The sequence below is a fragment of the Choristoneura fumiferana genome, chromosome 24 (genome assembly GCF_025370935.1).
Source record: "Choristoneura fumiferana chromosome 24, NRCan_CFum_1, whole genome shotgun sequence".
Taxonomy (NCBI): Eukaryota; Metazoa; Arthropoda; class Insecta; order Lepidoptera; family Tortricidae; genus Choristoneura; species Choristoneura fumiferana.
In genome coordinates, this window is record NC_133495.1 from 14,698,933 (window position 1) to 14,720,621 (window position 21,689).

Sequence of the window (21,689 nt, forward strand, 5' to 3'; positions counted from 1 at the left end):
TCAAAATTAACTAAAACCAAAAATTAAAAAAGTGTTCGGTAACTTCAGTATCATTAAGTTATTATTATTTGAAATGTGATCCTTTAAGTAGACATTTCTTGAAACATTTTCGTAATAAAGCAACAGAAACACTTATTTGTTAACAAATTCAACTTTTTAAACTCGCCCGACCAAGCCAGGTGGAAACTTTTAAACTCGAGTTTCCGGGCAAAGTTGGCCCGGAAAGTTTGCCAGTTGTCAAATGGCGAATGGCAGAGCATCCGGGCCAAGATATGCTCCAAGTTTCGGGCAAAGAAAAGATGCCGAAAGTCATGTCACGCGTTTGAAAGTTTTCACATAAGCTAACCAACTTAGAAACGTTGAAAAAACCCATAAATTTTTATTTCAAAGTTTCAATATGTCAAAACCGGCTCTATCGATTTTAGAGAGATAAACTCGGAAATGTAATAACACCCCTTTTTTACGTCGGGGGTAAAAAATGAAGTAAATGTTAAAAAATACAACCGAATTGAGAATCTCTCTTTTTTTAAGTCGAATAATAAAAATGATCTAGGGTACGTACGGAACCCTATTACTGTCGCTGTCCGTCTGTCTGTCTATCTCAGTTATAAAAAAAAAATCAGACTTTTTTTATTTGTTGAGCTATTAGAGCTACCTTCAAGTTTCTAGGGTAACCGGAAGTACGTTATAGGTGTTTGAGTACATTCATTTTGTATGAACGCACCTTATTACAAGCTTTTCTTTAGCTTGCCCTGTTTGTTTATTTATTTGTTTGGATCAAATCTTGGAAGCTAAATTTGACCCACTTCCAGTGGTCCGATCGACTTCAAATTTGGCATACCTACTAATGTAAATTTGATGACAATACAATAATCTGGTAGTGACATCTTGGTGATCTTGCCAGAATTGTCTCCGCTGGAGGGAACTCCTCAATGGTTAATTGCACCGACTTAAATTTGGTACGGAAATGTTTGTATAAAAAATATTTTTTTTACAAAAAAAAACATAAAGAATATGAAATATAATGTCGAAAATACAAACTGAAATATAGATGCACAGAAAAACCAGAAAAATAAGACCAGCGCTGGATATTTCAGTTTGTATTTTCGATATAGGTTTTCCGGGATGACCGTAAAAGTAACAAAAAATTTGGAATTGAAATAAAAAATACAAAAAGATTCCAAAAATCAATCTTGAAATATAATGCATTTTATCCATTCTAGATACCGTATTTCATAGTAACATTTATTGATTTTGACCTATACTACCGATTCCCAAATAGAAATAATTATGTTTTATTTTTCAAAACGACCGGCGGGTTCGATTCCCGAACTGAGTAGGTACAAGTTTTTTTTTAATGTAGATATGTTACGGCGGTGGGTTAGAGGGAAACTTTGATCGTTTTTCGACCCTTGGAGGCGTTTTCAGTAGGCTGGAAATACTGTTTCAGCCGTTTCAGAGGATGCTCTATCACAAATTAGTTTATCAAAAATTTCACCCAAGTTACCGTTGTTTTTCAGGCGCCTGAAACATGTTTTCAGTCCGTTTCAGGCCACCCTCTATCCGATGACGCCATTACCTGAAAACCCGTTCAGGCGTTTTCAGGACCCCTTATGGGCCTTTGAAGTACATTTCAGTATATGGCGAAATTTTCAATAGGAGTGAAAGAGATAGCACGATTAGAAAGAGACAGCTTATACTGAGAACATTCGAGAAGTGTGTGTGACAAGGATAGCCTTATATGTGTGAGAGAAACAGAGTGATGATCCTGTTTCTGGAATATTTCTAGTAACTGTGTGAGAGAGATGCACATGAAAGAGACAGACACTCTACTCGTTTCCGGAACATTCGAGATGTAGGTATTGGCGTCCTAGCTGGATGTTCTCGAACTTTGTGGACCGATTCACCGGGTATTATAAGCCGGGTGAAGTTGCGGCGGAGACAGTTTCGAATGCGATACCAAGCGATAAACATCGAAGAGAATCAAAGCGACTTGTAAGTGAGTTTTAGAGTGCGAAATTACTGTGAACTCTTTTAAGTGTTGTGTAAAGTTAAGTAACAGGTGAAAAATAAATCCTACTCTTATTCATCTTGTTAAAAGTGCTTTCGAATCGCGAACCCACCCCACAACGTAACAATATGAATGCAGTTTTTCTTGTAACTGAAATCGATGACACGGCTCATCCGAACAGATCTTCGTATGTCTTATAATTTCACACTGTCCCATTCTGACCGATATGAATGTTACACCCCGTAAATACTCGTATATACCAAAAAGTCGTTTCTGGGAAATTGGATACGTTTTTATAATAAAATTCCAAAAAATATTATAAATGAAACAGATACAAAATTCAGATCTATTGTCAAGAAGACATTAATATCTAAGGCGTATTATAAAGTTAATGATTATATCATGGAGCGATCACTTCAAATAGCGAACCTGTGTTAAAAATAAAGTTGTGTTAAATACTTGTGATCTAGGTATACATAATTTAATAATATTGTAAATCTGTTTAAAAAAATATACCTCGTTGAGTTTCTTGCCGGATTCTTCTCAACAGAGGTTTTTCCGAACCGGTGGTAGATTTTTTTTGACATTCATAAGTGCTTGTTATAGCCTAAATTGAATAAAGATATTTTGACTTTGACTTTGACTCAGGAACCACAATTCCTGTTTGGACTTCGACTGTTTCCAGCTCATTAAACGAATGAAAATATCATCCATAATTCAAAGTAATCTACAACAGTCGTCATTTACTTTCAGTCTCCGTCCTTTATAGTCCTTTAAAAAGGCCCGAAACAATACGAACTTCATAACCTTTAGGTAGCCGTCCACCATCTTTGCGGCTAATAAAATAAATTGGATTTTTTGCAGCAAAAAACCGGCTTCTAGCAAAAAAAAAACAAAAAGGGCAACCATTCAAATAAGGAAAAGTCCGTCCATCTAATTAGTTCATGAAAAATGCCCTTTTTATAGGTCGTTTGTTCTCGGAGGAGGACGGTTGGGGGTGGAGTGACGCGCTCGTAAAACTATTATTTACGGAGTTATGAGCGTTTTTAATTGAATTCGAATAAGGCTTTTTAAAAAAAAACGCATTTCCTGGCTGAACGCGTATCTTACTAACTGCATCGCCTCACATTTTTTTTTAAAACGTTAATTTTCATTTACCAAATGCACTGCGCTAATAACAAAGAATAAGTTGAATAACAACAATATGTATACATATAATGCATGTAAACTTTTTATTGTAGAAAAAATAAACAAATAAATAGGTACAAAGGCGGGTAAGATTTCTTGAGCAATTAATTAAAACATAGATACTCGTCAAGCTGAACAACATTAGTTTAGCGACTTTTAAAAATAATTAGCTTTTCAATTTTTATTACACTTTTAAGTTTATTCGAAGAAGCAATGTAAAGCAAAATGCTTGATGTTTGTAGCGTGACAGGCGACGTGTTCTAGGATTGCGTACATTGATAGCAGTATTTAATTTATACGAAAAAAGGAAAATTCAAAGACTCCATTATTTTTAAAAGTCGCTGAACTAATGTTGTTCAGTTTGACGAGGACGATCTACGTTTTAATTTTGTGCTCGTATTACAGGCCACACCCGTTATAAAATACTAATAGTTGTTTGCAACTTTGTCTTCGTCCCGCAGGAAGTTTACATGTTCCAGGGATAATATAAAATTTAGTCTACTTAATTGTTTCAGTTCTAAAATTATTTATTACAAACAAATAAACCGCCATTAAATCTTGCATCTTTAAAATACTAGTTTAGATTCGAAAAATGGGCGAGTTTCCATATTGCCTGTAAGTAAAAATTTTACTGTTATTATATTGAACCATTGGTAGGCATATTTTGACACATCCATAGCGTAAATATCATTTAAGTGTTCAATATATATCGAGAGCAAACGACATCTTATAAAAAAAACATTAATTTGACTTCAATTCGTATGATATATCATTTTTGCTTCGATTCTTGTTTAATTGACGTCGTATTTAGTACCTACACAGAGATCCAACGACACTAAAAAATAAAGTGCCGTCAAAAGCAAGTTTAAAAAAATATTTTTGTTAAAAAATTTAGTCTCGTGAAATAACACTTCATCAGTCCGCTGTCAATGTTCCTTCGGGATCGTTCGGAGACTCTCACTTAATTTCCCAGCTAATTAAACAACGATTTTCCTTGTTATTTCCGGGTATCTTGATGTTCTCCAACTTCGCCATTTCTGGGCGTCGAAACGTCGAGGTGAGAAAATTGAAAACAAAAGAAGTGTTTACATTTAGCTTGGGTGACTTTAAATGGAGGTTAGCAAATATAAGTATTATTTTGTTTTTGTTTGTGTGTTGTGTTTTTCAGATAAACTTAATGGAGCAAAATTTTTCTCCGTTGACAACCAATGACAGATTTCCTGGTAAAGATTTGCCTCGACCCCAGATAAGTTGAGCTAAGAGGGAGGCAAGATGATGATCATGATGATGTCAGCAGTACGTTTTCAAAACGATATCATTAAGATTTTTTTAAACAAAAAAAAAGTCGGACGTTTTTATAATATCTTGCATAAATATTGTTAAATACACGCATGAAAAGTCTTGGAATACTCATCATCACTAGACAAATTTGATGTTTTGGCGCAGTAGTAAGTAATATGTCTATGTATATTAAAAGGTTCAAAACTGTCTAGATAGAAAATATCCTTAGACACTTTTTAAGTGTATTAATTTACCGTGAATCATCAAAAACAGTTCATCTATATAACAGAAACTATTCGCACCATCAGATACCCCGCTTCCAACGGCGATGTCGAGCGCATACACAGTAACTTCAACATTTACTGACTACACTCCTGGCCCTATACCACGAAGTGCAAAACTCGAACTTCGTAACGTAACTTGCCGTCCCGCTGACGCTTATGTCATTTAATACGCGAGTGAAAGGGACGGTGCGATACGAACTTCGATTTGCGAGTTTCGTAGTAGCCCCTCGGTCCCCAGACGTGCACTTGCCTTAACAAGCGATATTGCATGCTCTTGCCCAGTTTAGTTTGTTAGGTAATTAGCACGAATAGTAAAAGATAAGGAACTAGTTTAAACTATTAATGTAGCTAGAAAGTAACTTGATTTGTAGGTAGACATAGCGACACACCTAAATGGTTGACACGGCCACATTGATAAACAAAATAAATTAATCAATAAATTTATGGAATACTTGACACCAATTGATCTTGTCCCAAACTAAGCAAAGCTTGTGTTATGGGAACTAGGCAACGGATAAACGTACATATTAAACACCCAAGACTGGAGAGCAAACATTCGTATTTTCAACCGACTTCAAAAAAGGAGGAGGTTCCCAGTTCGTCTGTATGTTTTCTTTTGTGTGTTTGCTACGCGATAAACCGCCAATTGTGGGCCGAATTATAAAATTCTTTTTTTGTTCTAAAGTACGTACTTTCGAGGTGGTCCCATTGTCACCAAGCTAGGATCTGGTGATGGGATCTTAAAGAAATCGAGGGCAACTCTCAAATTTTAAAAGCACACCTATGGCAATTTTGGCATTTTTAACACCAAGTCAATATTTACATTCAGAAAGTATCATTTGACGACCTGGACCTGATAAAGAAGACTGTAGGTACCGACCGGTACTCTGTTATAAAATTATAACTTTGCCTTGTTTGAACTTAATGGAATCGTTGTGAGATGCACTTTAGCTACAAATCACTAAAAACCATGAAAAAAAAACTTTTTAACAAAAAATGGACCCGACTTCAAAAAACATGAAAATAATTTTCTACTAGTTTGAAGTCGATGCCTCAGCACGAGCCAGCAGGAGTGATTGAAGCCCAATATATAGTATGTAGGTGAGGTAGACGACTAAAGTTCTACTCCTGCTGGCTCGTGCTGAAGCACCGACTTCAAACTAGTTGAAAATTATTTTCATGGTTTTTGAAGTCGGGTCCATTTTTTGTTAATTCATAGAAATATCTGCCCCGACCGATCAGAGATCGAACCAGGAGCTCAAGCGTCGTAGTCTTGTTCTATAACTACTGGGCGATCTGAATGTACAATAAGCACATCTCGAACCGATAATTACTAAAGTTACAGTCAACCAAGCCAACAGGAACAGCCATAAAACCTCATAAAGCTGCGTCAAAATTTTCCCGGCGTTTTTCGCAGAAATAAAACGCTTATAAGCGAAATTATGTCACGGAATGGTAACTTTAATAAGCGATAAGTGTTAAACCCTCGTGTTAAGTAAGAGAGCAGCACTCGACCTTTAAAAGGCAGGGGTCTTAGCTTTCTCAATTTTTTAATTCAGCATTCTGTCCATGCGTAATTTGTGTCAAGTGTGATTCGTTGATAGGCTACTTGAAGATGTTTTTGCTGAAACGGCTGTTTTTATTAGGGTTCCGTAGCCGAAATGGCAAAAACTGAACTCTTATAGTTTCGCCATGTCGGTCTGTCTGACCGTCCGCGGCTTTGCTCAGGGACTATCAATGCTAGAAAGCAGTAATTTTGCACGAATATATATGTAAACTATGCCGACAAAATGGTACAATGAAAATTTCAAAAAAAAATTTTTAGAGTACCTCCAATAGACATAAAGTGGGGGTGATTTTTTTTCTCATCCAACCTTGTAGTGTGGGGTATCGTTGGGTAGGTATTTTAAACCATTAGGGGGTTGCTAAAATGATTTTTCGATTCAGTGATTTGTTTGCAAAATATTCAACTTTAAATAGCAAATTTTCATTAAAATCGAGTCCCCCCCTCTAAAATCTAAACCAGTGGGTGGAAAAGTTTGAAAAAATTCAGTATGGTAGTAAGTATATAAAACTTACAAGGAAAATTATAACGGTTCAGTTTTCTTGAGAATTATAAGTAGTTTAAGAGTAACTAGCAGCCTAAGGTATAAAATATACCTAAACTTGGAAAATTCCGTACAAAATACCAAATCCTTAGAAAAATATTATTTAATTTTTTCATAATTTCATAATGACTCTTGGCCAGTTTTTTATATGTAAAAAGGCTTCGTTATATTGGAGCATGGTGCTAAATATTATAATGTAACCTTTTCCCGCAGCTTTGCTCGCTGAACCATTAAATCTGACATTCGAATTGTATTGGAGGTAGAATTCATCTCTGAAGATGTTTAGAGTTAAATAGTCGACCAAGAGTCCTTTACCACCCTAAGGTTTAATGTCATTTGTAGCCCTTAAAACTTCAAACCCTATTTTCACTCACACAAGTCATTATGACAATCGGCCTTATTTTTTTTTTTCTGAAGTAACAACTGTCATTAACATTGGTAAAGCACTATCTCGGTCGACTATACCTAACCAAAGGACCCTGTACTTAACCTTGTAAAATGTGTGTTAACCATCTATTTTTTATATGTTATATGTATATTTCTAGTTTACTCTGTTTTGCTAGCTTTCATAGTACAAAGAGTACCGTAAACTGCTTCAACTTTGCCCTCTGGCTCCAACATTGCCTTATTCGATTTAGAGTCGATAACTAGTACTCTTATAGGTTTAAAACTTTTATCTACACGGGAATTATTATTACGGGGGGATAAAAGTTTAAAACCTAGAAGGGTGCTAGTTATCAACTCTAAATCGAATCAGGCAATGTTGGGGCCAGAGGGCAAAGTTGAAGCAGTTTACGGTAGTAATAATATATTTTTTGGTTAAAAAAAAATACTAAGTATTTGCCAAGTTTTATGCGGCGCATTCTTCTTACCCACTATGGTCTTTCCGAAAGCGTGGTAGTAGAAAACAAAGTGACATGTAAAAGAGCCATTTGCGGCCCACTTACAATTTACATTTGAATTTCGGAATTTTAAATTCAACAAACACCCATCATCGTAACAACTTTTACAAACTACGATATGAAAACTACATCCACTGACAAAAACGAAAAGCTTTACCAAAAGGTTACTTAAAATCCACAGCATGCCATTAAAAAATTGGATGCACGGCTTTTCGACATCACAAAGCAAAAACATATTTTCATACATAAAATACGGATGTGTAGCGTTTCAAACTATTCACGAACGTGCTTCTACACACAAGGGTGCGCTATTCAGTGCATTATAAACAGATAGGTAACCTAGTTTTAGTATTCTGAGTATGTTAACATTTTAGAATTTGAAATAGGTTGAAATTGTAAAATGAGGCATTTCATTCTGACAGGCCACTGCTGGATGATTAAAATCGGCTTCTAAGGTTTAATGACGTACATGTACATCATCATCCTCATCAGCCGGAAGACGTATTCTATTCAACAAAGGCCTCCCCCTTATAACGCCACAATGAACGACAACTCACCACTTGCATTTACCAGTTTCCCGCAACTTTTACGATGTCGTCAGTCAACCTAGGCCTTCAACGCTTCGTGTTGCAGTTCCATTCAGGCAGGTTTAACATTAAAGTCTGTTTACTTTTTTAAACTATTATTATTCCAATGTATTACTGTACGGGTGCAAGACGTGGAAGGACACAAAATAAATATATCTCGCGCCGACTTCAACACCTGCACCGTATCCTCGGTATACATATACTGGCCCGAGAAAATCTCCACCATTCATCTGTCGAACGCTGCAACGAGACTCCAATCGACCAGCACATAAAATGCTGAAAGTGGAACTGGATTGGGCACGTGCTCCGAAGGGACCCTGAACACATTCCGAGGCAAGCCCTAGACAGGAATCCTCAAAGATAGCGAAAATGTGGCCATCCCAGGCAGATCATTGTCTAACACACCTTGGAATAACGATCGTTTTGACCACTACTTTCTCTGAAACGGTAAGTATTAAACGAGGGTTGAAAGTTAGGGAGTGCAATCGAGAACCAACACATCATGACAAAAAAGAAAAAAACACAAAATGATAAAGAACAAACAAATAATGATGTGAAGCCGAAATATGGTTTCTACTCAGCGGTGCCGTTGGCACGACTAGCGTTATCAGCGGTGCTCGGTTTAATGCGGACCCAGCGAGGTGTGCGGGACAGCATATTGTGCAATTTGAATCAGGTGAGTAGTAAATACGTGTAACCGTGTACCTATAATAATATAAATATAAAAAACCGGCCAAGAGCGTGTCGGACACGCCCAAAATAGGGTTCCGTAGCCATTACGAAAAAAATAAATAATATTTTTCTAAGGATTTACGGAATCTTCCAAGTTTAGGTATATTTTATACCTTAGGCTGCTATTTACTCATAAACTACTAATAATTATCAAGCAAATTTAGCCAATAAAGTTTTCCTTGAAAGTTTGATATACTTACAACCATCCTGAATTTTTTCAAATTTTTCCACCCACCGGTTTAGATTTTAGGGGGGGGGGACGCTCGATTTAATGAAAACTTGCACTTTAAAGTAAAGTTGAACATTTTGCAAACAAATAGCTGAATCGGAAAAAATCGTCTTAGCAAACCCCTAATGGTTTTAAAAGACCTATCCAACGATACCTCACACTATAGGGTTGGATAAGAAGCTTGGGCAACAGTACCTTGTTGGTCCGTAAGATATAGCTCTTCAGTTTGGACTTGAACCCACCAACAGTATTCAATACGGTTTATGGTAACAGGTGATCATTGCATTACCTGTGTGGTGTCGGGTTAGAATTACACCTCTCCATTTCTTCCGTGGATGTCGTAAGAGGCGACTGAGAATGTAGGTTAAGGTATACCGTAGGCGACAGGCTAGCAACCTGTCACTATTGTACCGTTTTTGTAACGTACAACCTAAAATTGCTAAAAGTGGCTACGAAGCGGTAATGTTACGTGTGCTCTGCCTACCCCATTTGGGATACAGGCGTGATGTTTGTGTGCGTGTGTGTGTGTGTGATGATCATTGCAGAAGCGCAGGCAATTGGAATGACTTGGAGCGAAGGAAAGCGCGAAGCTCAAGACAATTTGAGATGGCGATTTACTGTGGATGCACTCTGTCCCATCCAGGGGACATAGAACATTAAGCCAAAGGTAAGCCATTGTTCAAATCCGCAGCCATTTCGTGTCTGGCTCATACATAGCATTATTGCAAACTTTCCCACTTACGTCCCTTCTGTTTCCGAAAGTTTTAAGTCGTATTTCTTGGTTACAACCAAGTTTTAACTACCTTTGCACACAAAACGCAAGTCATAGTTTGTACTTGTATAACGGGGCTCGCTGTAATCATCATCATCATCATCACCACTGCTGGGCACAGGCCTCCCCTGAGGATCAGTGAGCTTGTAGTTCCCACGCGGACCCAGTGCGGATTGGGAACTTCACATACCATTAGAGTTTTTTCGCATGTTTAGTGCAGGTTCTCTCACGATGTTTTCCTTAATTGTAATGCTCATGGTGAATTTCAAATTGTTACGTCCAATCCTGTACAATACAAATATACATTCTTTACTGGAGGTCTAGAGACCCAAATTAAGCAATGCTTTTATTATTGGTACCTACAGGTAACGATAAACGTTACTTAAATAAATACCTAGATACATATTTAAATACCCAAGGACTCGAGAACAAACATACGATCAGGGATCGAACCCGAGGATAGAAATCTCAAGCTTCGTGACCATTGTGCTACCCGGTCGTTCAAAATAAATAAAATATCTATATTTAGTTCAAGTTTAACTATAAAGCTTATTTAAATATGCAAGTATTCTACTCCAAAATCATGATTTAACAAAAAAAAACCAAGCAAAGCAGTCGTCCACGTACATGGTTACTACAAATAACACACTAACATGCACAGCAATATATCGTCTCGAAAGCGATAAAGTAGCAAAACAAAACCCCGTTTGTACAATTTGTGCTCCAATAAACGTGAAGCACTGCTGCGGATAGGTGGACTTATTGCTGCAATAAATCTCTTCGAGCTGCACTGGGGTAATGGTATGCGCCAGGTATCTGCTCCGGATTGCTTTAATAAAGCCCATTTCGAACTTTTATGAGCTGATATTTTTTTCCATTCCCAATATCTGTAGGTAGGACAGCCATAGCGTCAAATGTATGTACACCTACACCGACCTTATGGCTAGTAACATAAAGGTGTATAGAAATTTTTGACGTCTTGGTAACGTACACACAATGTATGTTTTGACGACCAGATCGCCTAGTGGTTAGAGAACCTGACTACGAAGCTTGAGGTCCCGGGTTCGATTCCCGTGTCGGGGCAGATATTTGTATGAAAAATACGAATGTTTGTTCTCGGGTCTTGGGTGTTTAATATGTATTTAAGTATGTATCTATAGCTATATAATTATATTTATCCGTTGCTTAGTACCCATAACACAAGCCTTGCTAAGCTTACTTTGGTACTAGGTCAATTGGTGTGAATTGTCCCGTGATATTTATATTTATTTATTTATATTTAAATTTATGTATTTATGCCCTTGACTGTACATAAATAGTTCCGAGTAGATAATTAATGCCTCATTCCAAACGCCACAATATTAACGGAGAAATCACTAAAAAATCTTGTCAACAAAATTGACCCTTGAAATAATGTTCATAAAGTTCACTAAAAAAATTAATAATTTTGAGATACGGGCTTTTTAAAAAGTATTCACGATATGAAGGTTTAAAGACGATGTGTAGGTACAGTGAACTAAAAAAAAAAATTATTACAAATATTTTTTTTACTAAAACCTTTTTAAGCCTACCGTTCCATCTCTTCAGTAACACCCCATGTTCCTTTCACCATTATGCAAATAACAAATACAAGCCAGCTGAGACGAAGCTTAAGCAATTTGAATAATTAATGTTTCAGTCTTTACCACTAGCTCAAAATTAACTTTAGTACAGTGAGCGCCAAAAGTCTAAAGCTTTGAATACTTTCTGGATAGTTCTACAAGCGCGCCAACCGTTACCAATTTATAGTCGCATATATAATAGGTATTGAAGAAATGAGTAACAGTTGTAATGGAATTTTAACGAATTTAAATCATAATGAAGCTAGTTTCAAAACATTAAAAATTTCAATCTGTCATAGACTGTATTTTTTTTCGTTTTTTTTCCATACATAATTAACTTCATAGTTATTCATCATCATCATCCCAGCCTATATACGTCCCACTGCTGGGCACAGGCCTCCTCTCAGAACAAGAGGGCTTGGGCTATAGTTCCCACGCGGGCCCAGTGCGGATTGGGAACTTCACACGCACCATTGAATTGCTTCGCAGGTTTGTGCAGGTTTCCTCACGATGTTTTCCTTCACCGCAAAGCTCGTGGTAAATTTCAAATGTAATTCCGCACATGAATTTGGAAAAACTCAGAGGAGCGAGCCGGGGTTTGAACCCACGACCCTCTGATTGAAAGGCGATAGGTCAAACCACTAGGCCACCACGGGTTTTTCGTAGTTATTGCCTAAGATCAAATTATAAAATTAACTTATGTTTTTATAAATATTTAAAATATTTTTCACGTGAAGATCACAGGAAAACTTACAAGCAATGTGTAGTTTATATATGGAGCCATCATTGAAAAAACTTTTTTTTAATTCGACTGGATGGAAAACGAGCAAGTGGGTCTCCTGATGGTAAGAGATCACCACCGCCCATAAACATCTGCAACACCAGGGGTATTGCAGATGCGTTGCCAACCTAGAGGCCTAAGATGGGATACCTCAACTTGAGTCGAATAAAAAAAAAGTGCCAGTAACTTCACACCTTAACCCATATCCTCAGTCGCCTCTTACGACATCCACGGAAGAAATGGAGAGGTGTAATTCTAACCCGACACCACACGGGTCTTACTCTCCACGCCAATTAAAAATAATATATAATTTAAAATATAATATATCACATGGAAACCTCTCCACGCGACTTCAAGTCTCACTTCTCCAATTTTTCCTTAAGCGAGTGTGTACCGAATTTTAACCGTGAACCAATGGTATCCCCGCAAGTATTACAAACTGAATTATTCATATCATACGGTGATACCACTTGTCTTCGCGAGCGTAAATTCAATGAATATTTATGCCAAGCGTAAAATTGAGAATAATTATAAATTATTCATTTATATCGTGTTTTGGAGTTCAGAAGATTTTTTTCCTCTCTGTGATTCTTCAGACGCTGTTTTGATTAATAATATGTTTATTTCGTTTTTTTTTAATTGGTCAAGTACGAATCGGACTGACGCGCCGAGGTTTTGTAGTGTTGAAGATGTGTTCCTGTTATTTAGAAACTCCTCAGACATGGCGAAATTATAAGGGTTCCTAGTTGACTACGGAACCTTAAAAAGGTCAGTATTGTAGAAGTCGAAGGTTTTCATATTTCATTTCATTTTCAATATTTTTAGGACACATCAAAAGGCATTTAATCCGAACACTAACCACCGCCATAACGGCAGGCAGCAGGTGCGTAAATGTTTGGGCGGGCGCCTTCACCAAGTACACAGTATACAGCAGAGTGATGTCTTCGAAACAAGACATCCAAAGAAAGAGCCATCTCATCATCATCATCCCAGCCTATATACGTCCCACTGCTGGGCACAGGCCTCCTCTCAGAACAAGAGGGCTTGGGCCGTAGTTCCCACGCGGGCCCAGTGCGGATTGGGAACTTCACACGCACGTTTGTGCAGTGCTTCGCAGGTTTGTGCAGGTTTCCTCACGACGTTTTTCCTTCACCGCAAAGCTCGTGGTAAATTTCAAATGTAATTCCGCACATTTCTTAAAACTCAATGGTGCGAGCCGGGGTTTGAACCCACGACCCTCTGCTTGAGAGGCGATAGGTCAAACCACTAGGCCAACACGGCTTAGCCATCTATTTTTAACTAACTGAACGAAGAAGGGTTGTTTTTATAAGCTTTTATTTATTTTCAACTGTCCCGTTGTCTGTCTGTCTGAAATCAAATCTTGCAAATTAAATTCGACCAACTTCCAGTAGTTGGATTGACTTGAAATTTGGTATACTTATGTAAATTGCGTGACAATACAATAATCTGGTAGTGACATCCTGATAGGTTGGCCAGGATCGTCTCCAAAGTACACGCACAGTGCGAGCATAAGTATGGATATGTATGCTCGTCTATTTCTTTAGTCCTGTCTGTAGCCAAAAAGCTAGATTGCTTTCAACTGTATCATTAAAAATTTACGGATTTTGTACAAAATAGTTCGATGAACTAAAAGAATTTCCTTGCTCACCCGCGACCTTACGATAGCTAAGCTTATGCAAAATATGCGTGTTCATGCAGTTCCTCCACCTCCACACTGTAAGAACACACACAAATCACACAAACCCATCCATCACCACCACCACACCACACTGACGCGTTTCGAACTCAACCAGAGCTCATCTTCAGAGTGACACAACCGTACACCATGCTACCAGTTGTACACCTGGTAATTCTTTTAGTTCATTGATATGGACCTCCGCAAAGTAACGCCTGATTCAATAAATTATTTAAAATAGTTCGATTTAGAGTGCATTAAGACCAGCATCTGTAGGAATTTCGTAAATTATAAATTATGATTTTCGAAGTTTTGTCTTTATTAGAAATATCGAACTTAGGAATTTTAATTTTCAAAATTATGCTACGACGCTTAAATAAAGTAAAAAATAACAAGTTTTTTACTCGAGTCTTGTTATTTAACTAACTTAACCTTCAATAGTTGAGAACTTTTGAGCTGTTCACGGTTTCGAACGGAACCCTGGGACCGCTGCTTCGTAAGATTTTCTAACCACTAGGTAACCGGTCGTAAGGTGTAGTAACATAAGTCCCAATCGCGTGTTGTTTGAAGCTTACATACTCAGTTAATACTGTGGCCAAACTAATGTTTGCAGAAACCGCTGGCAACTCTCGTCACATCAAACACGGACATCAAAGATTGGTAATCCGATTAAGAGCTGACCTCTGAAGAGATACATAGTATAAAGTACACCTAGCTACCTACATTACTAATAATTGACGTGGCCTGAGTTATCCTTACTAATATTAGGGATTCTGGTTTTTCATCAGATTGATTCATTTCTCAACTGTTTCATATGGATGAAAGGTTTTTTGGAACTTTAAACTATTCGGAATCCATACTAATATTATAAATGCGAAAGTGTGTGTGTATGTATGTCCGTCTTTCACGTCAAAATGGAGCGACGAATCGATGTGGTTTTTGGCATAGAGATAGTTTATGGGGCAGAGAGTGACATAGACTACTTTTCATCCCGGAAAAATGTACAGTTCCAAAGGGAACAGCGCGCGATAATTGTTCTTATTGCGTGGGCATAAGCTTTTTTTATTTTCTAAAGCCGATTCCGCGTCGATTGGTTGGGAAAACGGGAAAGCCTTAAGGCCGCTCTCTGTCTCTCTCTCTCCGTATAGCTTTGATGCGACACAACACAAGCCGCCGCAACACACTGAACGCAACCGTATAAAATGTATGAACCCGATAGCATTCTGAAGCGTCACGACACAATACAACAGATAAAATGTGAATGTGGCTTTAGTCACCATTACAACACCCACAGAAAGAGATGGATCCTATTCTAAAACCGGGCATGGATCATTGTACAGTCAGCAGCAGAACTGGATGAACACAGTGCTCATAATGATCTACACACGACTCTAGTGCCTAGCTAATAAGAGTGTTTAGATAACTTCTCAGCTACTTCTACATTTTTTGCAGGTGTTGTGTTTCAGCGTGGAGAGTAAGACAGCCGGTGATATTACTGGCACGTGAGGCATCCCATCTTAGGCCTCTAGGTTGGCAACACGTCTGCAATACCCCTGGTGTTGCAGATGTTTATGGGCGGTGGTGATCTCTTATCAGTTACAACAACAACAACAACAACTTCTGCTGCTGACGGTACTACATCAAGCTTTATCAATGCCTGTATGCCCCTATCTCACAAACCCGCTACCTTTGCCCTTTAATTCGATACGGATTGTGTTACTGCCCCCCCCCCCGGTCCGCATTGTACGTAAATCTGGCCCCGTAATGATTAATGTGCTCTGCCGCAGACAAATTACAGAGAGTGGCCCCCGGACGATTAACTACAGTCAAGTTTCAACAGATTTGGCACCTGATTTGGCACTGTGGGCTTACGCAGAAAGGACAGAGCTATGAGAAAGGAAGAAAAGGTTCAACCAGCTGTTATTAAATTTGAACTGGATTTGTAATGTTTTGAATATTCCTTGATTTCCACTTTTAGCTATTATAACAAGGGCGCGCCCAGCTTTTAGCACATGCACCTATTACCTACATTGATTAAATCCCTTGCTGTACCGTTACTAGTAAAGTTTTCGTTTCGAAACTCATATGTAAGATATTTGAGGATTTACTCTATAAATCATACACTATAAAAACACGATTAACTGTAGTACTGCTGGACAGAGGCCTCCCTCAAGGCTCTCCACTCAGACCAGTGTCTTGTGCTTTCCGCATCCAACGCGATCCCGCGATCTTAACCAGGTTGTCGCTCCATCTTGTTGAAGGCCTACCGACAACTCGTCTCTCGGTCCGCGGACGCTATTCGAGAACCTTCTGACCCCATCGGCCATCAGTCCTGCGAGAAATGTGCTCCGCCCACTGCCACTTCAGTTTCGCAACTTTTTGGGCTATGTCGGTAACCTTAGTTCTACTGCGAACATCATCATTTCTGATTCTATCCCGCAAAGAAACCACTTCGAGCTTCCCCATGAGGCCCATCGTTAGCGCCCACGTCTCAGATCCGTATGTCATCACTGGCAACACACACTGGTCTAGTCAAAGACTTTTGATTCCAAACACTGCGGTAATTTGAACGAAAAGACACTGCGAGGCTTCCCGAACGCCCCGCCCCATTGTAAGTATGTAAATCTGGCCCCGTAATGATTAAGGGTTCCCTGGTCAGACCCGATAAGTCGAAATAATTGACTGTTAAAAAAGAACACTATATAGAAGTTTAAATTCGAACTTTTTTATGAATTATTAGATCGAGTTATTGGGTTTGACCAGGGAACCCTCGTAATGTGCTCTGCCGCAGACAAATTACAAAGAGTGGCCCCCGGGTGATTAACTACAGTTAAGTTTCAACAAATTTGGTACCTGACTTGGCACTGTAAGGCTAACGCAGAAAGGACACAATTATCGATCCAGTGGAAACTATACAATTTTCCGATCATCAATTTTTTTAATCGGTTCAGCGGTTTAAACATGAAAAGGTAACAGACAGACAGATATACTTTCTCATTTATAATATAATTAAGTATATATGTTTTGAGAGTTTCACCATGATCCCTTTCAATTTATATGTCACACGATATATATCTCTAGTTTGCATTTTGTTTTTTCATTTACCAAACAAACACGTTTGCTATAATATCTTACGTCCAGTCGTAAAGCGACAAGGTACTAATTCAGCTTCTACTTTGTCAGCGATACATTAATCTAAAAGGACTGACAGAGCTGTTCGAGAAACATACGACGTAGATTAGTGGCGCTATTCGAGCTACGCGGCCATTCATTACAGGTCGTGTAACGGTTAAGCTTTTACCCCATTCTACTACTCCCTGAGACTATACCCTAATATCTAGGTACCTACAGATATAGTGAATAATCCTTTACAGTGGCATAGCGTGTGTATCAGCCACCCTCTTCTTTATGTTCAAAAAACTATGGTGTGGACTCTAAGTCTTAGACAATAACCGCCTCAGCCGAACAGGGATTGAGCTCCCCGTCGGGCTGAGGCGGTTTATTGTAAGATTTGCTATCTAACTAGTCGCAATGAACTGATTTAGTTGAGTGAGGGACGCGTCATTTTAAATTAGACAAGCTCTACCAGATGTCGTTATTGTACCATTCAATTACAGAAAGGGGATTCCCTGATTTCGTCACAGTATAAATAATGGAAAATTTACTTATTTTGCTTTGCTTAGTTTGGGACTAGTATCTAGATAGTATTCAGTATTAATTTTATATATCATGGAATTTTGCCATCCCAAAAATTTTCACCCGGGGCGTTCGTTCCCACCCCCACCGTGAAAATTTGGCACACAGGACTACTTCCGAATAACGCCGACGTGTCTATGAATGTTTGCATAAATAGAGTAAGTACTTTATTATTATTAGTGGCAAAAGTCAAACCACGACTTTGTGCTATATCACGCTGAGATGTTATTACCTCCACGATCAAATTATATAGAGAATGTAGTTTAAAAATGGAATAAAAATCTTATACCTACTTAGGTGTTAACCACTCTATATCGCTTATCACATTCATCACATCCGCGTGAGAGCACGGTCGTGAACGCACCCGCCTGAAAAAGATGTCAGACCATTCCTGGTTTATAATCGTGAGTTGAACAGTTTAATTAGTATTTTTTACCAATATATTTAGTATTTTAGTATTTAGTATTTTTTAACTTTTTTTTGTAAAATGTATGCAATCCACGGTCCCAAAGGAAGACCAGCGACGTTCGCACGGGCGGCATTATGCTAATTTGGGAACATTTCGTGACCGTGATAAGTCATTTTTAGTTTAATTCTATAGGTACAGTCATCAGCATTAATAGCTGCCACAGCGGAGCGTGCAAAAATATCTGACACGTCCTTCCGGCCCTAGAAATAGAGTCGTATCAGATATTTATGCACGCTTGTTGTGTCAGATATTGGTGCCGGTGACTGTACCTATAGTATTTATGTAATAATGTCACGAATAAATGTTTTTTTCTTTCTTTCTTTCAGCATGTCCCACGAGAGTTTAAGTAATAATTACTTTGTAAGAGACTTAACAACGCACCGGTAATAGTTTTCCAGTGGTCTATTCAACCTCTTCCTGAACACAATGGTAGTACACCAGGGTAGATTTACGGCCTTCCTGCCCTTTGTCTACGGATTTATTGCAGCGGCCATTTTGAACGGATGCTCTATTCTATGGTCTATGGCAAAAACAAAGCCTTATAGTGTTTAAAATGGAGATTGTAGTAGAGCTTCCTACGAAGTCTCGTTTTGGAAGCTTCTAAGTTACGCGAATGGATAATAGAATGATGTCAGAGGTAAGATTAATGTCCTAGTGTTCGACATGCTATGGGAACTATGTCGTCGACTGACATGTTCAAAAATGTTTTCTGTTTTTGATTGTTAATACAAACTCAAGTACCTAAATCCTACTTAGCAATATTCAGAAACTGACCTGGCTTTATACAGGACATGCCGCATGTGCCGTCGCAGAGACACTTCTTCTTCTTGCTCTTGCAGTCCTCGTCGGATGAGCATTTGCGAAGGCATTTTTGGCGCTGCACAAAAAAAAAAGTGTTTTCTCAAACATATTCGTAAAAAACCATATCGAAAATACAAACTGAGACATGGATGCACAGAAAAACCAGAAAAAGAGACCAGCGCTGGGAATCGAACCCAGGTCCTCAGCAATCCGTGCTGCGTGCTATAACCCCTACACCACCGCTGGACAGGAATTTAGACACCTGACCTGGGTTCGATTCCCAGCGCTGGTCTCTTTTTCTGGTTTTTCTGTGCATCCATGTCTCAGTTTGTATTTTCGATATGGTTTCACGGGATACCCGTAAAAGTAACAAATTTGGAGTTGAAATAAAAAATACAAAAAGACTCCAAATAACCAATCATATTCGTAAAAGTTAGGCGGTACGGGTTTGTGTAATTTGTGTGTGTTCTTACAGTGAATATGGCGAAGCCGCATGAACTCATCATTTTCAGACGTAGCTATCTTAAGGTCACGGATGAGCAAAGTAATAGGCTAGACGACTAAAAAAAACTGTTTAGTCCGTCAGTTAGATAATTAAAAAATATTCTACACGTATTTTTTCTTATGTTTGAAAAACAAACAATGACGAGGATACAATGCTTAGAAGTTTCGAGTGAAGTCACTATGTGGTACGATTTTTACCTAATAGTGAGGGCACAAGCCCCCACTCCGGAAATTTGATGATCTATACCTTTGTCGATATTTAATATTTTAAGACTCCAAAAAATACGTGTCCCACATTTTTCCATAATCTAACTGTGGGACTAAATAGAATGATATATTTTTAAACCAGTCGTCGTATTGTTTATATCATCATCATCATCATCCCAGCCTATATACGTCCCACTGCAGGGCACAGGCCTCCCCTCAGAATGAGAGGGCTTGGGCTATAGTTCCCACGCGGGCCCAGTGCGGATTGGGAACTTCACACACACCATTGAATTGCTTCGCAGGTTTGTGCAGGTTTCCTCACGATGTTTTCCTTCACCGCAAATATTGTTTATATATGTATAGTTAATTAACGGGTGCGTGCACATTTATTTAGTGATATGTCCAGAATTTGCACTACTTACAGCACCCGGTGATAAAGATTGCACATCGGTCTTCGGAAAAAGAAGTTGCTGTTCACGATGATTTCCGAACACTGGCGACCGTCCATCAACCATCGTATTTATTAAGTGACTTTTTATATCAAATAAATACTGCACCTTTATGGACTTAATTAGTTTACGTCAAATTAATGACTTCGGAAACTTCGGATATCTATAGAGAGCTGTTGAAACTACTAGAAAAAGGATAGTTCCCTCTTTTTTCTAAAGATGCCATCGTACGATTTCAAGTTTTGGGGGGTTTCAACAACTCTTTATTATATATTTTCATCTAAATGCGTCCGTACTCTATCGCACCTGGACAACGACTCACAAACGTCACATAAGTAGTGTGTGACAACGCTCTACAAGTCCAAAACTACCCGAGTCTCTTTCCACAGACTGATGTGCAATCTTTATGGCCGGGTTCTGTACCATCCCAGCCTATATATGTCCCACTGCTGGGCACAGGCCTCCTCTCAGAACAAGAGGGCTCGGGCCATAGTTCCTACGCGGGCCCAGTGCGGATTGGGAATTTCACTCGCACCATTGAATTGCTTATTAGGTTTGTGCAGGTTTCCTCACGATGTTTTCCTTCACTGTAAGGCTCGTGGTAAATTTCAAATGTAATACCGCACATGAATTTGGAAAAACTCAAGAGGTGCGAGCCGGGGTTTAAGCCCACGACCCTCTGCTTGAGAGGCGATAGGTCAAACCACTAGGCCACCACGGCTCGGTTCTGTGCCACCAGTAAAATTCTAATAGTTTATGCAAGCCAAGCTACAAGTCTACGGTTTGTCTTTTCACTGGAAAACTGGCTAATTCACAATCAACTTCAATAAACATGTTAGTTAAATTATATAAACCTACCCACAGTTTCAAGCTCAAACAATCTCTAATCAGAGGTTTTAAGGCTCATTTAGTTTGATATGCCTAGGTAGTCTGGCTGTTGATGAAGTATGGGTTAGCAACATTCAGTTTAGAGATTACGCTTAGGTATGCTAGAGCCTTTTATCCCGAAATTAGGGTTGTATCCCCTTTTAGAGGACTAACGGAAAACGATTGCAATTTGCGAAGAACCATTCATAAGCCTAAAAAACTTTTTTAAAAAGGCTCCATCTTTTTGAAATCCTTGGCGTGTTTAGGCCCAGGGCTTTTAAGGTTGACACTTTGAACCTAATAATTAACTTGGAATCAAAAAATAATGTGAAGTCCGAGATTGGATTCAGGATACAAGCATTTTGCAGGTGGTAGGACCTTGTGCAAGGTCCGCCCGGATTGCTACCACCATCTTGCTCGCTAATCCTGCCGTGAAGCAGCAGTGCTTGCACTGTTGTGTTTCGGCGTGGAGATAAGACAGCCGGTGAAATTACTGGCACGTGAAGTATCCCATCTTAGGCCTC

At 38.7% G+C, this 21,689-nt stretch overlaps 1 protein-coding gene across 1 annotated transcript in view; it reads right to left on the reverse strand.

Moving 5' to 3' along the window:
* The window catches only part of LOC141441479 (protein lev-9-like), a 103,147-nt gene that overhangs the window by 24,573 nt on the left and 56,885 nt on the right, over positions 1–21,689 (reverse strand). Inside the window, exon 3 of the mRNA XM_074106232.1 lies at positions 19,112–19,214. Within this exon, the coding sequence (XP_073962333.1) occupies positions 19,112–19,214 (103 nt within the window). The remainder of the gene's footprint in view (positions 1–19,111; positions 19,215–21,689) is intronic.